A 20258-nucleotide genomic window follows, 5' to 3' on the forward strand; every position below is an offset into this window, starting at 1 on the left:
TTCTTTTGCATCTTTTTATAAGTGTGAAATTATTTTAAAATGAAAAAAAAATTTAAAAACCCTATCTACCCAGTTCACCTGCTAAAGTGTTTACTTGTCAAAATTAAATCTGAACTACAAGTAAACGGACTGTAAGCACATCTTCACCAGCCTTCTCATCTGGTCTGCGTTCTGCGTTCTGTCTCTCATAGGCTGCCACGTTCCTTTGGCCAGATGGTGCCAGGCTCAATAGTGCCAGATCTAAGAGTGAACTATTTACACCCTAGATAGCATACATTTGTAGATTCATCACGACAATTTTCTGGCAAATGAAAGAAAAATGTTTTGTGCTAACAAAATCAATGTATTGGGACAGTTTACCATCATACTGAAGTAAAGTGTCTTGGGAAGGACTTTTTTTTTTTTTTTTTTTTTTTTTTTTTTTGCACTTTTCGCCTGTAATTCACAGTAAGGGTTAGCAGTAGCCCTGCACTCCATTCCCTTCAAAGCTGCATCTGTGATACAACCTCTCCTCCTCCAGATTGGATCTAGCCATAGGCCACCTCCTGGCAGAAGGGATAGCCCCCTTCCTCATCCCTTCTTCAGTTACAGAGTAGAAACTTCTCTCGAATTTTAAAATGTCCTGAGGCCTGACATCCCCCAGTTGATTGTGGGAAGACTGCATCAGCTAGCCAGTGGGTAAAGAGGAAATGCAGCAGGAGCAGTTAGACCTCAGAGCTGTAAGATCATTGGGTGATTCTGAAACTCTTTCCCTAAGGGTCCTGAATAGCAGGAAAGAATTACATCAGGTAGGATGCTTTGGGCTGCAAGTAACAGAAAACCCAGTTCAAACTAGCTTAAACAGTGAAGAAGTTTATTAACAGGCAGTGCAGAGCTCAAAAGGGCTCCAGGCCCAAGGCCATAAGGGTTCCACCCCATTTCTTTGATATTCTCTTGGTTTAGTCTTCCTTTGTGTATCAGTTTTGTCTCCAGACTAGGGTCATTATTGTTAATAAATGGCTTATAGGAACATATGGGGACACACATTTCTTTATTCGTGCTCTACAGGAGAAAAAGATAACCTTTCACCCAACTGTACCACAGAAACCTTTCCCTTCAGTCTGATTTGGCCAGCTTAGGTCGCATACCTACTCCTCTACCAATAACACTGCCCAGGGGAGAGTTGTGCCTTGAATGACTGAAGTCTGAGTGCCCAAACCATTCACTGGCAAGGTAGTGGGGTGGGGGAGGGTATAGTTCAGTGGTAGAGTACATGCTTAGCACGTACAAGGCCCTGAGTTCAATTCCCAGTACCTCAATTAAAAAAAAAAAACCAAAACTTAATTACCTACCCCCTCCCCCCAAACAATGGTAAGGTAGTGGAATTACCATGAGTGGTTTAGAGTAAGCAAGATACACTCCCAAAGCTGGTAATGAGGTTAAATTCCTTTGAGTAATGGGCCTTCTGAAGGAAGAGTGGATACTTGAGCAAAATCAGGGCTTTGTCTGTGAAAGGAATAGAGACAAATGAAGCAGGGGAAGTGAATTCCTGCCCCTTGTGAATCAAGAGTTGTTGGTCCAACATGACCCTCTACAAATAGGATATTTCTTTGCATGTCTTCTTCCTTTTTAAATGAGTTATACTGCTATGGAAAAATAATACAGAGGCTCCTCAAAATATTAAAAATAGAACCACCATATGTTCCAGCAACTCCATTGCTGGGCATATATCCAAAGAAATTGAATGCAGGATCTCAGAGGTATTTGCACACCCATGTTCATGACAGCAGTATTCACAATAACCAAGAGGTAGAAGCAATGCAAATGTCCACCAATGGATAAAGAGATAACAGAATTTGGTATATATAAAAAGAAATATTATTCAGTCTTAAAAAAGAAGGAAATCCTGTCTCAAGCTACAATATGGATGAACCTTGAGGATATTATGCTAAGTGAAATTAGCCAGTTACAAAAAGACAAATATTATATGAATTACAAAAGACCATCGCATAGTTCTACCAATGCAGATTGCAATAATATTTCACAGATATACCAGCAAAATAATTTTATCTTCCATCACATTTAACTTAAAAAATTCTTTTCTTGCTTTATCTTAAAAATTCATACACATTTATAGTTCTATTTCATAATGTCTGAGTTGGGTTTATTTTAGAATGAATCTTCTCTTCCAATTTTGTGGGAATTGACTACTCTAAGAAGATACTTATCCTGTGGCACAGAAACCCCTGGCCCTTAGCCACACGTGAGAGGCAAGGTATGGAATCCACAAGAATGGATTTTCTGGAAGACAGTTCATCTGTATCCAATAATATGGAACTAGTTAAGTGAATTGTAATGCAGCCACATGAGAGACTCTTGACCATTAAAAAGGCTTCTGAAGAGTCTACTTTTTCAGTGAGGGAAATACTTATTTTATAATAATAAGTAAAAAAGAAAAAAGAGAATGCAATGTTGACCATGACTATAAAAAAGAAGTAAAAGTAACAAGAGTGGGAATCTGAAACACGGGTATAGGAAAACACCCCCAAAGAAACAGATAAAAAATGGTAACAGCTGTAGTCTCTGGGTGGTGGATCTTCAGGAGAGTTTTTCTTTGAACTTTCAATTTTAGGGGATTTTTTTCATAATGTATGACACGTCAAAAATGTTTAGTAAGGTACAAGAGAACTGGCATAAACACAAAAACTGTGGGTCCAAGGATCTCAGTTATGAAAACATAAACATTATAATCACTATTTTGGCTGTTCAGAGGAATTACAACACCTCCCACATCCCTACTTCTTAATTTTTAATGTGTTTTTGAAGTTGAGGTCAATATAAAAATACCACTGTAAACATGGAAATAAAGATAGATCCGAAATTAAGTGGCTCAGTTTTCTCTGTGATTTTACTCCTTAGCCATTTAAAATTTTATTTCTCTCCAGGTGCCCCCTCCAAAAAAATATATTCCTGAGTAATAACAAAATTTTCCTATTAGCATCGCAAGTAAATTAATTTAGAACAAAGTGAAAACCTTGATTGTTTGAAAAAAGATTAAAATAAAAGTCATCCACCTAAAAATAAGAAATGTTGTTCAAAGGGATACAATTCAAAACTCTGAAAGCACACTGATGTCTAAAAAGTCATTTCATTTTAACTTTCCCTTACACAATGTTAGTATTAAAATTTGATCAGGTGCCTGAGTTTGTTCCATTTAAATGCTCTTGAATAGTGTTACTCTGTTTCTGCCAAGCCCAGCTTGACATACGCATATACGCAAGTGGACATTTCAAGATTAGAATAATTTAGATTCTGTCCTTGGCTCACACTCTGTTTGTCTAGGGTAAGATGATGGAATGTCCCTGTGGATGATATAGTTCTGGGTTTGGACAACAAACTCTGTTAAGACTCAAGTCCCTGGATCTCGTCCATTTGCGATCTCCATCAGCAGTTTACGGGGCCACTGGACCCTGCAGCTGCTGCTGTCCCCTGCCCAGGAGCACCTGCCCTGCAGCAGCTGGGGCCTGGTCTTCCCAGCGTGTTCCAGTTAAGTGGTGTTGGTCTGCCCCTTCCTACTGAGGGGCTTTGGGTCAATCAGTGACTTAATTCTTATGGCAGAAAAACTTCCTGAGAATCAATTTTTCATACTCTCCATAGCCTGTGCTCACCACTCCCTTTCTAAGCAGAAGACTTGTGGAGTTTTCTTGCCTCAGGGTTTTTTGCACAAGGAAAGCAGGCATTTCCATGGAGCAGTTTTTATTTTGTTAAAGTTCAACCTCTGCAAGATTCTTCTACATATTCTTAGGAGAAGAGAAAGGGAGAATCTTTGAGGATAGCGAGGAAGAGACAAATATACCTATCACTATACAAGGGGGTCTGGGTGTGAGAGAATTCCTGAGGTCTGAGCAGGCTGGGTGTGGCGGTCAGACGAGAACGCTAGTGCCCAGAGAGGATGGCTTGTGTGATGAGGTGCACCCGGACACGCCCTGACCCCTCAAACGTCCTAGATGTCACAGGTCCTGCGGAAGCCATGGAGTGGTTCAATCCAGAGGAAACTTTTCTAGCACAGAAAACGGGCGTCCACCAGATATTCATGCAGATGGAAGGGAGAGGACAGGACAGGCCCTCTCTATGCTTCAGCACCCTGGGCAAGACCCAGAATCCCGATCAAGTCCCGTAAGGGAAGCCCTTGAATGGCTGAGACGTCATTTCCTGCCATTCTACCGGAATCACGCTAACTAAAAATCATCTGGCTAAAAAAACCTTGTGATTATAGTTTCATCCATGAGTGTGTATGTGTATTTTCTTTAAATCTGTTACATGCTTACTACTGTAGAGGCTGAGGACAGCGGAGAGAACAGGAATGAATGGACCTGGTTTCTACCCTCCCAGGGCTTACCGTTTAGCTCGACAGACAGCTTTCCAAGTAAAGAGAGGTTAAGAGTGATTATCGTTCACTGTAAAATTAGAAGAGTGGGTTACTATTCTTCTTTATAAATCATATTTCCCATGTTTTCAACAATAACTATGTGTGCCTTTTATAATGAGAGAAAAGCAATAAAACTTACACTTTAAATAAACAAACACTATTTAAAAAACAAAAAGGGGACCAGGCTATAGGGAATGAATTCACATTCATCAGGCTAACAGTAACTTTCTTTATAAAACAGAATGCCAATTCTATTTATTCAGCTATGTCCACAGTCTCACAATAGCAGCTGAGGTTATACAGTGAGTTAGGAATAAATCCTCGTTCACAAGGGAGATTAAGTTATTGTTTATGTGGTGCTTATGGCAGAGGGAGCTGAGGGAACAGACAGATAAGCAATTAATTATGTTTCTCTGATGAATAAAATAAGGGCTACCTAGAGGTGTATTTTATAAACATGCAATGGAGCCTATTGCTGCATAACTTTTTCCATCCTGGGATTTGGGAAATGCTTCTTATCTCGGATGAAGATTAGGGAGATACTCTAGTACGTATTATCAGCAGTACATTGTCAAAGCATCTCCTAGGGTGATAAAATTTGAAAAATGCTTATTATTCCCATGCTGTCAACCTAGTAACTTCAATGCCAAAAAGACCTTGCCCAACATTTTACTCTCAAGAGTAGGGGAATGGAATAATAATAATTAATAAGAGCACTATTACATTAAATGAGCATTTACTTTGTGCCAGGCATTTTCACATTGATTATTTCATGGAGTCATCACAACATATCTCTATGGTAGGTATTATAGGTCCACAATCTCTTATCCAAAACCCTGGGAATCAGATATATTTTGGAAATGAGAATTTGGGGGGGATTTAAAAAGGAACTGGAATTCACACCCTTTAAACATCTTGGATACAGGCCTGTCCCAGTCACTACCACTTTTAGCTCGTGTGTGCCTGCAGCATTAGCACACCCAAGAACAGTCAACCTTTGCTTGGCATCCTTGAAATCTGTTCGTGTCCTTTCATCAGCCATTGTCAAGGTTTTCCCAGAAACACAGCACAGAACAGAGCTGTTTGATCAGCACTGTAAGTTTATTCAGGGCTAAGGCTTTCATCAGATGTGACCTTTGCAAATTCATCAGTGTCATTTTCAGCAGTTTCATGATCAGCAGCAGCGTTTTCACTGCAGATTTTAAGATGCTTGATACCATGATGCTTTTTAAATGTCTGCAGCCAATTTTCTGAGTATCAATCACTATCAATGTTCAGTTCTACATGGTATATTCTAGCTTGTTTCATGACCAACAAACAAGTCGGTGGCATATCTTTACATCTTTGTTGTCAAATCCATTCAATCATCACACAGTCGAGATCTTCATTTTTGGCCCTTATGTAATGTTTTTCTATTTTTCATTCGTTCTTGGTTACTGTTGTCACTGTAAAATATCAACAACTTGTTCTTCTGTTTCTTCAAGTCATATATGGTGGGGGTTCTCACCCCATATTCTTCGGTAAGATGTCTCACAGATCCATCACCATCAAGCTTCTGGAATAACTTCACTTTCCGAGCTACTGCTCAAGACAGATGCTTTCTTTCCTTCTTTTTACTGCTGCCATGGTCATGTCTTTAACTCTTTTGGGCATTTTCACAGTGTAATTAATCCCCAAGTCATACAAGGTGAGCAAAGAGCACAGGGTGACTGATGGATGGATATGAACACTGAGACATAACCAAGGCGTCATGTTTACCCATGCCAGATTTGGCTGCCAAATAATCCTGGTGCCAAATTTACAAAAACACTTTTGAGTTTCCGAGGGTACTTTTTGTTTTTGTTCTACTTTGAAATTTTGGAGTACAAATTGTGGACCTGTATTAAAAATATATTAATGATGAAAAAACTGAAGCTCACTTAGTAATTTCTTTTACTGTTTCTATTTGGTCTCTTAAAATTTGGTCACTTCTTTGGACAAAGAAATTTTTTTGATACTGTCTGCCTAGATGATTTGAGTTGGAATATTTTTAGCAAAGGAACCTGATACTCTTGGCTGTTTGACACAGTCACTGGTTGAGCCCCATGCTGGATAACGTGAACATGCCTCGGCAAGAAAAGGCTGGATATGCTAAATTCATATAGTCATTGAATAGAGATGTTTCTTTTTGTTTCAAATTATCTGTTTGGTATTTAATCTGCCTAGTTACTTATTGCCCCACAATAAGCAACCCGGAAAAATGAAAGAAAACAGTTCATTTTGGATATGTCCCAAACACTCCCACAACTTTCCCCTAAAAACCACTCATTTGAAAGTCGTTTTTTTTTTTTTTTTTAACAGCTCCATAAATTGTATATCCCAACTGTGACTCAGAATTATTGTTAATCAAGTTCAGAATTAAAAACATATTTTAGACATTCTACTAAAATATGTCCTTCAACTGAGAAAGAATTCATTAGAATTTTGAATGACTTTGAAGCTTTTGTGGATTGGGCCCTACATCACGTGTTATTTTATGAGTTCTTTTTGGAGGGCCAGCTTTTTTTCCTCATTCCTATCATCCCATATTCATCAAATATCTATTATGAACTATTGTAAAAGACTGAAGATTGTTGAGTCAGTCCCAAATCTTTCCTTCTTTTCCCATTAGGTGTCAGAACAATCCTTAGGGCTGAAGGGTTTTATTTTTTAACTTAATTTATTTATTTAGAAGACTTTATTTAAGGTGTTTTTTTGGGGGGGGGAGGTAATTAGTTTACTTAATTATTTTTTTGATGGAGGTACTGGGGATTGAAACCTAGACCTTGAGTATGCCAAGCATGCGCCCTGCCACTTGAGCTATACCCTCCCTCCTTGAGGGGTTTTTAAAAATGAGTAAAGTAAGTTCCTGTAATCCCAGAAGAGCTTAAAATCTAGTAAATAAATATGAGAAATGTATAAAATCCAATGAGGATCCTCTCCCTTAGGAGAGAAAGAGATCATATTTATTAGGTGGGGCTAGATCACTCACGTTATTTCTCTACATTGGTCTTTCCTATTAGATTGTAATAATAACTACCATTTATTGGGTATCTTCTGTACCCAAGAGAAGCTGGCATTTAAGAAGCATCAGACTCAGATAGGTTCATTGACCTTGCCCAGTGTCACAGAATTCTAAGTGACAGAGCCTGAAATTGACCCATTTGCTTGATTATAAGCCCCTATTTATTTTTCCCCCTAACTTAAAATGTACTCTTTCCTTTGCCTTGAACATACATTCTGTGTTCCCATCTTTCCCTTCACTATAGTCCATTCTCCTATTTTATACAAGAAAGGCACACCCTGAAGTATCTGGAATCTGCTTATGGTGTACTGACACAAGAAGTAAAAATCTCCTGGTTGCCCAACAAAGGAACAATTCAAATGACTGAGGAAGCCTCCTTGAATAATTAATCAAAACATATTTTAAAATATGTCTAATGCTTGTCTTTTTTATACATATTTCTGTTAAGGGCAAAATGTTGTTTTAGAATCAGGGTATTCTGGCCAGTGTTGAGATCTTCTGAATTAAATCAGAAAGGGCAGTAGGGAGGCGGGGGAGGCGGGGGAGAGTGTGCCTCTGCCCTTTTTGGAGAAGAACGCAGTGCTTTTGAAAATTCTATGACAGCAATGCAAAGATAGCTTTAAAATCTTTTTTAAAGGAAAGCAATTCTTTTCATTATAATTATTGATTATATAATTAATTATAAAAATACTCATCCTAGCACTTGTAAGCTAGTAAGAAAAGCACCTTCAAATTGCCTAAACAGTAGTGGTAATGATGCTGATTATTTTTTAGTGTAACTGGAATTTCTTTTAAGGAATACTAACTTTTTAAAGATACATTTCTTAACACACATAAAATTTTTACCAGATTTTTCTCAGATCAGTTGTATATCATCCAATAAGAGTTAAACCCTATTTTATCAAATCAGATCATGATATACTCATTCTGATTACAGTTCATTCCCATTTTATTTCATCTTCTGAATTATCTACTATTCATTATCTCCCAATAACAACATATGAATCTGCTAGCTGCTGGATCAATTAGTTATAAGCTATTGTGACAGAGGTTGGCTATATGCTCACCAACGGGGTTTCTTCTTCCTGAGTGTGCAGGAAAACCACATTCCCACTCTGCCCTGCAGTCAGATTAGGGCCACATGCCTGGGTACCTACCACAGGAACACGAGCAGAAATAATGAACACCACTTGCCAGGTCTAATTATAAATACCCCTGGCACCCTTGTTCAAGCTCTCATTCCCTTCTGCTGGGGCCACAGCGGTCAACACTGCAGATTACCAGAGACAAGGAACCAAGCCACTGTTTTGAAGACAGCTGCCCAGGAGTCACCCTGCTCTGACTGGGGCTATGAAATGATTGAGAAATAAAACACTGTGGACTTTTTTTTCAGCAGCTAGTTTTATTACTCTGATTAATACAAACAGTATATACCTTTATCTTTTATTAAGCACGTAAGAAAAATCTGGTATCAGGGTTCAAACCATATACGTGTACATTTCCTAAAGAATATTGTATGTGCTCTCATAGGTCTTGATTCATAAGTAACTTCTACTTTAAGCATGATACTAAATTGCATTATGGTGAACTAAGTAATGAAAAATGTATTGTTTTGTTTTAGCTAATGTAAAATTAATTATATTAGAGCTATGTCATTTTAATCTTGATTGCTTTTAGAAATGTACAATCCAGATTCTGTAACTTATTCTCAGTGTTTTGGAGAGTATTCCTTAAAAGAAGTATTAGCACATCTGACCTGAAAAATGAAATCAGACTTTTTTTTGGAAAGAAAACAAGTCTTATCTGACTGACTAGTCTGAGAATGAGAACTGGCTTTGTCAATTAGGTCATATGGCAACATTTTCCCATACATGCAATAAATGAAAGCTTTAAGATTTTGACATGCGATAAAAGAAGTTTATCAAAAATATTGTACTAGCACAGATGTTGAAATTAGTATCTCCAATTCTTACTGACTATATTGGTTTAAATGAAGCACTGCTGGGTGGAAGAATAAAATATATAATTAATAGTCACTTGATAATCTGTGATAAATTCTTTTTGGTATAGCTTCAGAGACTGAGACTTAAGTCTATTTAATAAAACTCTTTATAAGTCAGATGGTTTCTAATTCATAGCTTTCAACAAAACTAAAATGAAGACCTAATTAAATTGTTAGCTGATAAATCTTTAAAAGTAATTTTGGATAACAAATTACTCTGTTATTTTTGACATCTCATTTGAAAAAAGTTCAAAGAATTGGGTGAGACTGTCATAATTAAATTCTTTCTATTTTTATATTATTATTATTGTGAAAAACAGCAATAAAAGTGGTACTCTGTTCCATTTTAGACATAACTAACATTCTTCCACAAGTACCTGAACTAATGGAAAAATAAATCCCCGTTAATTCCAATAATAGGTACATTCTTAAAATTTTCTACTTGGATATTTAGCAATTATAAAAATGTTTAATATATTTATATTGTTTTAATAATAATTATCACTGTAACTATAGAAGTGCCTTCTTTTAACTTAGAGGGAACTAAAAAATTTTAAATGTATGTAAGTATTTTTGTTTGAGACACAATAAGATGACCAGTGAAAGCTTTTTGAGCACAAACACTTCTAAACTGGGGTAAAAAACTTACATTAGGGTGAAAAACTAGGGGACATGGAATGCAAAGAAGTTTGGAAAGTAAAAAGAAACAATGCTCATTTCCTGACCGCTAAAGAAGAGTTCATGTATTTAAAAAAAAAAAGTATGCAAGTCTCAAAGTTGCTAATATCAGATCATACTAGTCTAATAATTTGTAACTTGGTATTTCCCTTGTGTGTGTCTTTTTTAAAAACTGGTTATGCTCTGTGTATTCACATTCTGGTTCTGCCACTCACCTATGATGAGTGCTCGGGCATGCCATCTAACTTTTCAAGGCCTTGGGTTTTTCCCTATAAAATGCAAAAGTTGAACCAGATCATTTGCTGGCCCCCTGGTATCTCTAATATTCTATATCTCTGTGACTACAGACTCAGAAATATTCCTTCAAACAACTGAAAACAAAAAGTATCTAAGTGTGCACTTGTTTTTTTCCCTTCTTTTTCATTTTCCTTCTTCTCTTCTTCCCTCCCTCTCTTCCTTCTCCCTCCCAATGTCACTAAGGCCCTGTTGGCATAGAGCAAAGATGGTATTTTTTGTGGGATTTACAAAAATTGGTCTCATTATGTGGCAATTAATTACAGTAATTCATTGGTTTTCCTCAGTCAAAAACAATCAAACTAGTCATGACAGTATTATTTTACTAGTAATTGAAATCTGAAAAGCATATAATAAAGATAATAATATCCAAAATAAAAAGTTCATATTGACATGATGATCATACTTCCTCCTTCTGAGGTAGCTAGAATTGTGAAATAGCTCATCAGAAATAGAACTCTTCAGAATAGTTAAGTTCACCAGAAAATCTCTAACTGTTAGAAAATATGTATGAAGTCCACTAGCACTGCCCTGGGCTATTTTCAAAACAATGCAAGTTACGACACATAAATACTATTTTTGGTTTTAAATATTTCCATTTGGGTAATAGAATGCTGTAGTTTTTCATATTTGCAGTGAGAAAAGGGCTTGAAATGCTAGTCCTATGTTTTTTCTTTCTTGCCCCACACTTCCATCCATGAAAGAGTTTATTAGTTGGATGTATAAATGAATTAATACTGTACACTTTCTTATATGCCATCTCATTTAGTCTTAAGACCCTAGTATTTTTCCAGTATAAATATATACACATAAAAAATATACATATGTAAGTATATACATATACTCGTGCATGCATAACCAGGAATAGGTTTCCCAGTCTAGACTCTTCCAAGTGCCAAAACTGGAGCTTCTGTTTCTACTTCATCTTTGATGTCCTCTGGTGGTGAGGGATCTCACACTGTTTTGAAAAGAGTGTCCTGTTGAGAGAGGGTGAAATTCACAGAGAGCAGTTCATGTTGGAGCCCAGCGAAGCCTGAGGGCAGAGGTGGACATTCTTCACCTGGATGAGCCATCAGATTGATCCATCTATGCTGGCCTGGGGACAACTGAGATTGATAGATCAGGGATACAGAGAAAGAAACAGTTAATATTCAGTTGATTGACTTCCAAAAAAGGGCAAAGTAGGGGAGGGAGCCCATGTGAGGCGATGGTTACTGACCCACTCTACAGAGGTAGATGGAAGGGAGGCTGGTGATTGCAGACCATCCCTACCATTGGAGTCAGCATGCCACTTCATGTAGAAGAGCCACAGGTGCTACTGTCATCGCTGTCAGGTCATTACAGCACCTGTACTCGGCCTCTTAGCTTATCCAGGTGAAGAATGTCTACCTGTGCCCTCAGTCTTCGCTAGGCTCCCACATGAACTGCTCTCTGTCAACTTCACCCTTGTCAATAGGACACTTTTCAAAACAGTGTGAGATCCTTCACCGCCAGAGGACATCAAACATGAAGTAGAAACAGAAGCTCCAGCACTTCCGGAGCACTTGGAAGAGTCTAGACAGGGAAACCTATTCCTTCACTAGGAGGTGATGGGGTCTTACAACTTGACACACAGTAAGTGCTTAAAGGAATGTGTTGTTTCTCTGACACATTACGTTAGGAAATGTTTATTAAAAATTTAGAAAGAGTTTATAATACAAAGCTTCCCCTGCCCTCCCCCTGTCCTGGTCCTGTTTCCCAGAGGCAATCACTCTTACAATTTGATTTTAATTCTTTTGGCATTTACTATACATATCTTTGAATATATACTGCTCCTAATACTATTTCTTCATGTATCAATTACAGACATTATTTAGTTCCTACAATGACAGATTAGGATTTAGCTCAAGAGAATTATGGTTATTTTTCTGCCTCTACTGGTTACCTTTGCACCTATAAATAACATACTTAAACTTCTATGTCCTCTTTCTTCATCTCTTGACTCCCATACTATAAGACTGAGATGTTACAGATACAATCCTTTCTGCTGCTTTTCTTCCTCCATGACCCTGCTGGGCACAACCTCCTATGCCTTATAGAATATAGTAATTCTAACTCTTTTTTAGCATGTCATACAGGGTCCTTTATGATCTAGACTCTGCCTACTTTTTTCAATCTCCTGTCATTGTCCACTTTAGTTATACACAGTCTTACTGAGCCATATACTTAGAGTTTTTGTAAACTTCTGCGTGCTCTAGTCTTTTTTTTTTTTTAATTAAAAAAATTTTTTTTGGTAATAACCGAAAACTTCCCCAATTTGGGAAAGGAAACAGTCACCCAAGCCCAGGAAGCATAGAGAGCCCACACAGGATCAACCCAAAGAGGTACATACCAAGGCACATAGTCATCAAATTGACAAAAATTAATGGTAAGGAGAAAATATTAAAATTAGCAAGAGAAAAGCAACAAATAACATATAAGAGAATTCCTATAAGGTTATCAGTTGATTTTTTAGCAGAAACTCTACAGGCCAAAAGGGAGTGGCAAGATACATTAAAAGTGATGAAAGGGAAAAACCTACAACCAAGAACACTCTATCCAGCAAGGCTCTCACTCAGATTTGATGGAGAAATCAAAAGCTTCACAGCTAAACAAAAGGTAAAAGAATTCAGCATCACCAAACCAGCTTTACAACAAGCGTTAAAATAACTTCTCTACTCATCAAACCGTAAGAAAAGACAAAAAGAAGGAAGAGAAAAAAAATAAGACCTATAAAAGATTGTGTTGGCAGTTTGGGGTCTTTTATGGTTCCATATAAATTTTGGAATTATTTGTTCTAGTTCTCTGAAAAATGGTGTGAATACTTTGACAGAGATTGCATTGGATCTGTACATTGCTTTGTGTAGTACATTTTGATAGTGTTGCTTTTTCCAATCCAGAAACACAAGATATCTTTCCATTTCTTTGTATCATCTTCAATTTCCTTCATCAATATTTTACAGTTTTCAGAGTGTAAGTAACCTCCTTGGTTAAGTTTGTTTCTAGGTATTTTGTTCTTTTTGATGCAATGGAAATGTTTATGCCAGTTATAAAATTCTGGTTTTCGAAGTGGGAAAAAAAAGTGAATGAAGGGCTGCAAATGGTAAAGTATTTTTCTTTCTTATGGGTGAGTCGTATTCCATTACGTATATATGCTGCATCTTCTTTATCCATTCATCTATTGATGTGCACTTATGATGCTTCCATATCTTGGCAATTATAAATAATTATTAATAGTGCATTGTATGTATCTTTTTGAATTAATTCTTATTTTGTGGTTGTCTTTATTCCTTTGATAACTATGTAAGTTTAAAAAGCTAAAGCTTTAAACATTCTTAGAAACAATGAACAGTACATATATGTAAATTTAAAAAAAATTTGCAGCATATTGTATATATGTATTTACATGCAATACATTGTATATGTGCAGTCAAATTGTAACAATTCTACCTAATAAAACTGAAAAATGAAAAAAAAATTGCGGGGGAAGTAATCAGGTTTATTTACTTTTTTTTTTTTTTTAATGGAGGTACTAGGGTTTGAACCTAAGACCTCATACCTGCAGGACCTCATACTCTTACCACTGTGCTGTACCCTGCCCGCCATCTTGTCTTTTTTCCTCATTGCCTCATATGTTTTCATTGCCTGGAATGGCCTTCCTCTGCAATTCAATGGCAAATTCCATTCATTCATTTGAACCTACATGCCACTTTAAGAAATAATCCAAGCGCTCCTTGATCCCGCTCCTTGATCCGCAGGTTCACAGGAGGCCTCAGCCAGGCTCCTGCGGGAACCATGTTTGCAACCAGTATGACAATGATGTTACTGTTTGGAGCCCTCAGGGCAGGATTCATCAAATCGAATATGCAATGGAAGCTGTCAAACAAGGTTCAACCACAGTTGGTCTGAAGTCAAAAACTCATGCAGTGCTGGTTGCATTGAAGAGAGCACAGTCAGAAATTGTAGTTCATCAGAAAAAAATTCTCCATGTTGATAACCATATTGGTATCTCAATTGCTGGACTTACTGCTGATGCTAGACTTTTATGTAATTTTATGTGCCAGGAGTGTCTGGATTCCAGATTTGTACTTGACAGACCTCTTCCTGTGTCTCGTCTTGTATCTCTAATTGGAAGCAAAAACCCAGATACCGACGCAACGATATGGCTGGAGACCATATGGTGCTGGGCTGCTTATTGCTGGTTATGGTGATATGGGCCCTTACATTTTCCAAACCTGTCCGTCTTTTAACTATTTTGACTGCAGAGCTATGTCTATTGGAGCCTGTTCTCAATCAGCTCGTACTTACTTGGAGAGACATATGTCAGAGTTTATGGAGTGCAATTTGAATGACCTGGTTAAGCATGGTCTGCGTGCCTTACGGGAGACACTTCCTGCAGGACAGGACCTAACTACAAAGAATGTTTCCATTGGAACTGCTGGTAAAGACTTAGAGTTTATGATTTATGATGATGATGATGTGTCTCCGTTCCTGGAAGGTCTTGAAGAAAGACCCCAGAGAAAGGCACAGCCTGCTCAACCTGCTGATGAACCTGCAGAAAAGGCTGATGAACCAATGGAACATTAAATGATAGACCAGTCTGTATGTGGATTATCAAACATGTATGAATGCAGGAACACATACTGAGGACAATAATTTATACTTTGAACCAAAAGATGCAGAATGGTGGAATGGTATGTTTTAGGAATCAGTCCAGAAGTGAGGTTTTTCCAAGCAACTTTACTGAAACCATACAATGGGGTGCATTTTTCTTTAAGAGGGTCTATATAATCATTTTCTAGAAAGTATAGCTATCTGTACTAATGTTTTTATATGGAGAACATAGTGTCTTTGTGGTTTTAAAGATAACTGTGAAATAAAATTGTTCTACCTGCAAAAAAAAAAAAAGGAAAGAAATATTCCTTGGTAGATGCCTTTTATTAAATAAGAAGATATTTATTCAATGGCTGTTATATGCAAGACACTCTTCTAGGTGTCAGGGCTATAGTGGACCTAGACAGACACACTCATGAGCTTGCATCCTAGTGATTTAATTAGCAGACAATAAAAATAACAACCATGATGAAACATACTATGTGTCAGGACTGTACCTAAATAACTCACCCATACTATTTTAATCCTTACAACTTCATGAAACTTTAAGAAGTTAAATATCCTCGCTAGAGTCACTTCCTGTAAGTGGCTAAGCTTATATTCAACTCAAACCTGACCTCAGAGCTGTTACTCATAAGCTGTGCTAGCTCTGCTCCTGATACTCCTTGTACACTTCTATCATATAGATTTCCTCATATAAACCACAGGACATAAAAAATGATTTGTATGTGTGACTATTTTCTCAGGATGGTATAGAAATAACATCATTCCAGAGGCATAGGAGAGAAATTAATGCCTTACATACAAGTATCTTAAGGAATTAGGGATTAATTCTTGAAATCACAGATTGAGTAAGGCTTGCTTTAGACCGAAGGCTTAAGGGTAGAGATATCTGTTGCAGAGTGGGTGCTTGATAAATGTTTGTTAAACCCATTATTCAAACCTTTGAAATCAATACATACTCAGTTCGCGGACTGAAAAACCATGTTAGTCTTGCGATTGGCTTTGTAGCAGGAGCTAGGCACTCAGTCTGCTTTTAATAGAATCCCAGGGGTGTAAGAGGCAGTGGTCAATTGCAGACTCTAGAGCCAAACCACCCAGATTCCAATTCCTTTGTTTACTATTTATACAAGAAGTTATTACTTAACATGTGCCAGGCACTTTAATAAGTACTTTACAAGTATCACCCAAATTAAACCCACAACCTCCATGTAGTAGATGTCTTTACTATTCTTTAACAGTGCCATGTCTCAGGTTGTCTCCTTTGTTAAATGTGGGATACTAGTAACAAAATACTTCACAGGGTTATTATTCGGACTGAGTAAGTATAAAATGCTTAGAATAGTATCTGACACATAGAAAGTTAGCTATTACTATCAGTAGAGGCTGTGACCAGGGCAGGAAATGAGTTTGACATAACTTAACAATTTTTTCATCTTATGCTAATGTTCACTTCAAGGGGACAGATGGAATTCTTTGGGATGGGGACTAAATCTTAAGCATCTCCCAGTCAAGTTGGTTCTATGTTTCTAAGGGAAAGCCCAGTTACTGGTACTGAAATGGAAAATGTAGGAAAAATTACCTCTGAAGTCCGTCCAGTTTTCCACGACTGCTCTGCCATCTCCCAAGTCCACATTAGCATCACCTCTTGATGGGATGTCTGCAAGAGCCTGCTATCTGGTTCAACGGCATCCTCCTTGGCAGCCTCCATTCTTCCACTCCAGGTTAACCTTTTTAAAACAGAAAGGCAAATTGTATTGTATTGTGCTCATGCTTAAAACAGCCCATTGGTTTCTCATTGTTCTTAGAATAAGGATCCAAATCAGTAACTTAGCTGACTAAGTCCTGTAGGATCTGGCCCTGGCCCATCCCTCTCCACCATCTCCACCCCAGCCACAACAACCTTCATTCATTGTTCAACAATTATTTGTCTGATCACCATGTATTTGCAGAATCATCAAGGCTACATCAGCGACCCAGGGAAACACAGTTCTTGTACTCAGAGAACTTAACTTTCAGGAGGTGGGAGAATAGCGACAATGACAACAAAAACCAGACATATGATGATTGTTATAAAAATATAACAACTGCTGGTTATAATAAGTATAAAAATAGAATTAAGCCTGCAAATTAAAAAGATGGCCATTGAGATAAGGTGAACAGAAAGCCTCTCTAAGATGGTAATATAAGAGATGACATCTAAAGGTGGAAGAGAAGTGAGCCACATGATAAATGGGCAGGAGAGAATTCAGGTGAAAGGGAAGCATGCAAAGTTTCATATATGCTGGAAAGAGCCCAGTGTGTTTGAGGTACCCAGGGCAGATCAACTTACTGCACAAAGTCAAGTTAAGAGAGGAGTATGGTTGGCTGGTGCCTGATCTATAGGGTTTGGTTGGCCACTGTAAAGAACTGGACTTTTTTTTTTCCCTTTTCCTTTTATTTTAGAAAATCTCAAAGCTATTTTTAGAAATTGAAAGAGTGGCACAACGTACATCATTATAACTTTTTATCTAGATCCACAAATTGTTACCTTTGTGTGGCATTTGCTTTTTGTTCTAGTCTCTCTGTTCTCAATTCTTTTGTTCTCCTTAATGTTCTTTGTATTTTGTTTTTTTAATTTTTTGCCAAATCTTTTGAAGGTATATAGTTGCAGACACTGACACTTTGCTGCTAAATACTGAGGCAAACATTTTCCAAAAGCAAAGACATTCTTCTACATAGTCACACATTATCACGTGCCCAAAATTTAATACTGATTCAGCATCATCTATTATGTAGTCCATATTTAAATTCCCTCAATTGTCCACAAAAGGTTTTTGCAGTTACTTTTAAAGATCTATGAACCAGACAAGTTTCATAAATTTCATTTAGCAACATCTGTCTCCTGACTAAAGCAATCCTCCATCTTTTGATTTTCTTTTTCCCTAACACTGATATTTTTGAAGAGCCTAGGTGTGTTGTCTTGTAAGATGCTCTACATTCTCCACGCCCCCCCCCCCCCTTTTTTGATTGTTTCCTCGTGATTAGATTCAGGTTAAACATTTCTGGCAGAAACAGTGTCAGGTGATAGATTGCTTCATTATTGGTGACACTAAGTTTCCTCACTTGGTGAAGGTATGTGTAATAAATAAATCTCTATGTTTTAAAAATTACCTTTTCCCTTAATTAAGAATTGATCTTGAACCAGCTGGAGCTGGAACTGAACGCTGCTGACTCCTGGTTTCTGAGAAAACAAGTTGGGCAAACGTCTTACTGTGTGGGCTGTGAGACGCTTGGAGGACATGTCCCTCAGGGCCCTAGGAAACACAGTAAAACCAGTCTCAAGTGAATCCAGTGAAGCTTGCCACGTTGGAGGCACTTTGGTGCAATGGAAGAAGGGCCACACTGGGAATCAGACTGTGTAGATGCCATCCCATCAGCCACTGAACTTCAGTGATCACAAACTCTGGTGCAGAGAAATAGGTGAAAGCCTCTACCTTACTCTCACCAAAAAAACAGAGTTAAGGTACTTCCGGGAGAAGATGGCGGAGTAGAAGGACGCTCGCAGGTCACCCCCTCCCACAAATACACCAAGACCCACATCTACAGACCCACTCAGCCAACCAGAGCACCTGTGGAACTCCGACAGAACATCGCCCTCTTCAAAAGATAAAGACGCCAAAAGTCTGGTAGGAGAAAGGAAAAAAGAAAGAAAAGGCAAAGCAGGGCGGGAGGGGTCCCGCGGGGAGGGAGCGGCAAAGGAGGACTGGCGCTCCCTCGCTGGGTCTCCCCTCTCCAACTGAGAGGCCAGCGGGATGGAGGGGGAGCCTCCGAGGCTCGGATCTGTACAGAGCAGCCCTTGACTAACAGAACTAAGTTAAAAGGGCACAGAGCGTCCCCCCGACACCCAGCCTGAGACGTGGGCCGGCAGCGGCGGGCAGGGCCGGGCTGCACAAGCCGGGCGGAGGACGGAAGTGGCTGCACGGAGGCAGCCCCGGGGGAACGCAAGGGGCTGCGCGCCATGGCTGTGGGTGCACAGGGCAAAACAACCTGGGCCCTCCATAAAACAGCAAGGTTGATGTGCTCTCGGGGGAAGGGTGCACACCCCCATCTCTGAAAACCCGCGGAAAGTTTTCGGGGGAAGAGAGGCGGGGCTCAGGCACAGCCGCCATGTCCTCCGCAATGAGCACTCAGGCGGGGGCGGGGGCGGGGGCGAAACCTGCATCCGCACCGAAGGGCTTAGCAGCCTCAAAGGCCAGACTGAGACTGGCCTGCAGCCCGTGGCAGATAGGATCCTTCCATCCTGGTCCCTCAGAGAACTTGCTCCACAAAGACAAACAAGGAGCTGGGTTCTGGCTCCAAGCAGGGACAGGGCTGTCCCTCGGTCTTCCCCGAGCCCACCTGCGGAGCGCCGACTAGGGCGGAGCGCGCAGCCGCACAGAGCAGCGGAGCTACCGGCGGCAGCGCAGGTAGAGCGAGAGCGGCCCCCCGCCTTTCGGGCAGGAACACAGCCCCTGACCGAGGTGCTGGGAGGGGGCACGACCCGCCCTCCTACCTGGCCAGTCTGCAACATCTGACTGCGGCATCCGGAGGGGCAGCGACCCCCCCCCCCCCCCCCCACAGCAGAGAGCTGCACCTGACCCAGTGTTAGGAGGAGGCGCGATCTGCTTGCCGACAGGTGCTGGGAGCAGCACAGAGGAGGGCGCCAACGGAGGGCCTCTGAAAACAGCAAGCTGAGCTTCCAAAACAGGACGAAGACAGAAAGACTTCACATTAAAAGCACACAGACTCCAGGAGAACACCGACAACCCCCCCCCCCTTTTTTTTAAATCTGTTTTTACCTGTTCTATTTTCTATTACTCTCTTAATCTTTACTTCTTAATTCATTTCTATTTCTCTTGGGTTTTGATGTCCTGCTATTGATTAGACACAGGTTTCAAATACATCTATTCATCTCCCCCCCCCCCTTTTTTGTAAAGGTTTTAAAAGGACGTCTCAACCCGATTAATACTCTGCTTCAACTCACTCTTCTATTATTCATTATACACTGTTTTCAAACCCTCTTTCTCCCTTCTTTTAAAATTCTTTCTCTCTCTCTCTTATTTTTTTTCTTTTTTTCCTAAGTTCTATTCCTAAATAGGCATCAGATAGATAAAATCCTTAAGGACCAAAATAAACAACTGATACTCCAAAAACCACAGTGCCAAAGAGGTATGAGCAAG

General features: G+C 39.1%; 2 protein-coding genes across 2 annotated transcripts in view; one reads left to right on the top strand and one right to left on the bottom strand.

Moving 5' to 3' along the window:
- The window catches only part of LOC105102841 (proteasome subunit alpha type-1-like), a 33860-nt gene extending 18528 nt beyond the window's left edge, over nt 1-15332 (top strand). The window contains 2 exon segments of the mRNA XM_064488596.1: nt 14172-14579; nt 14581-15332. Of these exon segments, the coding sequence (XP_064344666.1) occupies nt 14172-14579; nt 14581-15030 (858 nt within the window). The 3' untranslated portion in view covers nt 15031-15332.
- The window catches only part of PANK1 (pantothenate kinase 1), a 104666-nt gene that overhangs the window by 75255 nt on the left and 9153 nt on the right, over nt 1-20258 (bottom strand). Inside the window, exon 2 of the mRNA XM_064488200.1 lies at nt 16640-16787. The gene's annotated coding sequence lies outside the window, so the exon portion shown is untranslated. The remainder of the gene's footprint in view (nt 1-16639; nt 16788-20258) is intronic.

The sequence above is a fragment of the Camelus dromedarius genome, chromosome 8 (genome assembly GCF_036321535.1).
Source record: "Camelus dromedarius isolate mCamDro1 chromosome 8, mCamDro1.pat, whole genome shotgun sequence".
Lineage (NCBI taxonomy): Eukaryota > Metazoa > Chordata > Mammalia > Artiodactyla > Camelidae > Camelus > Camelus dromedarius.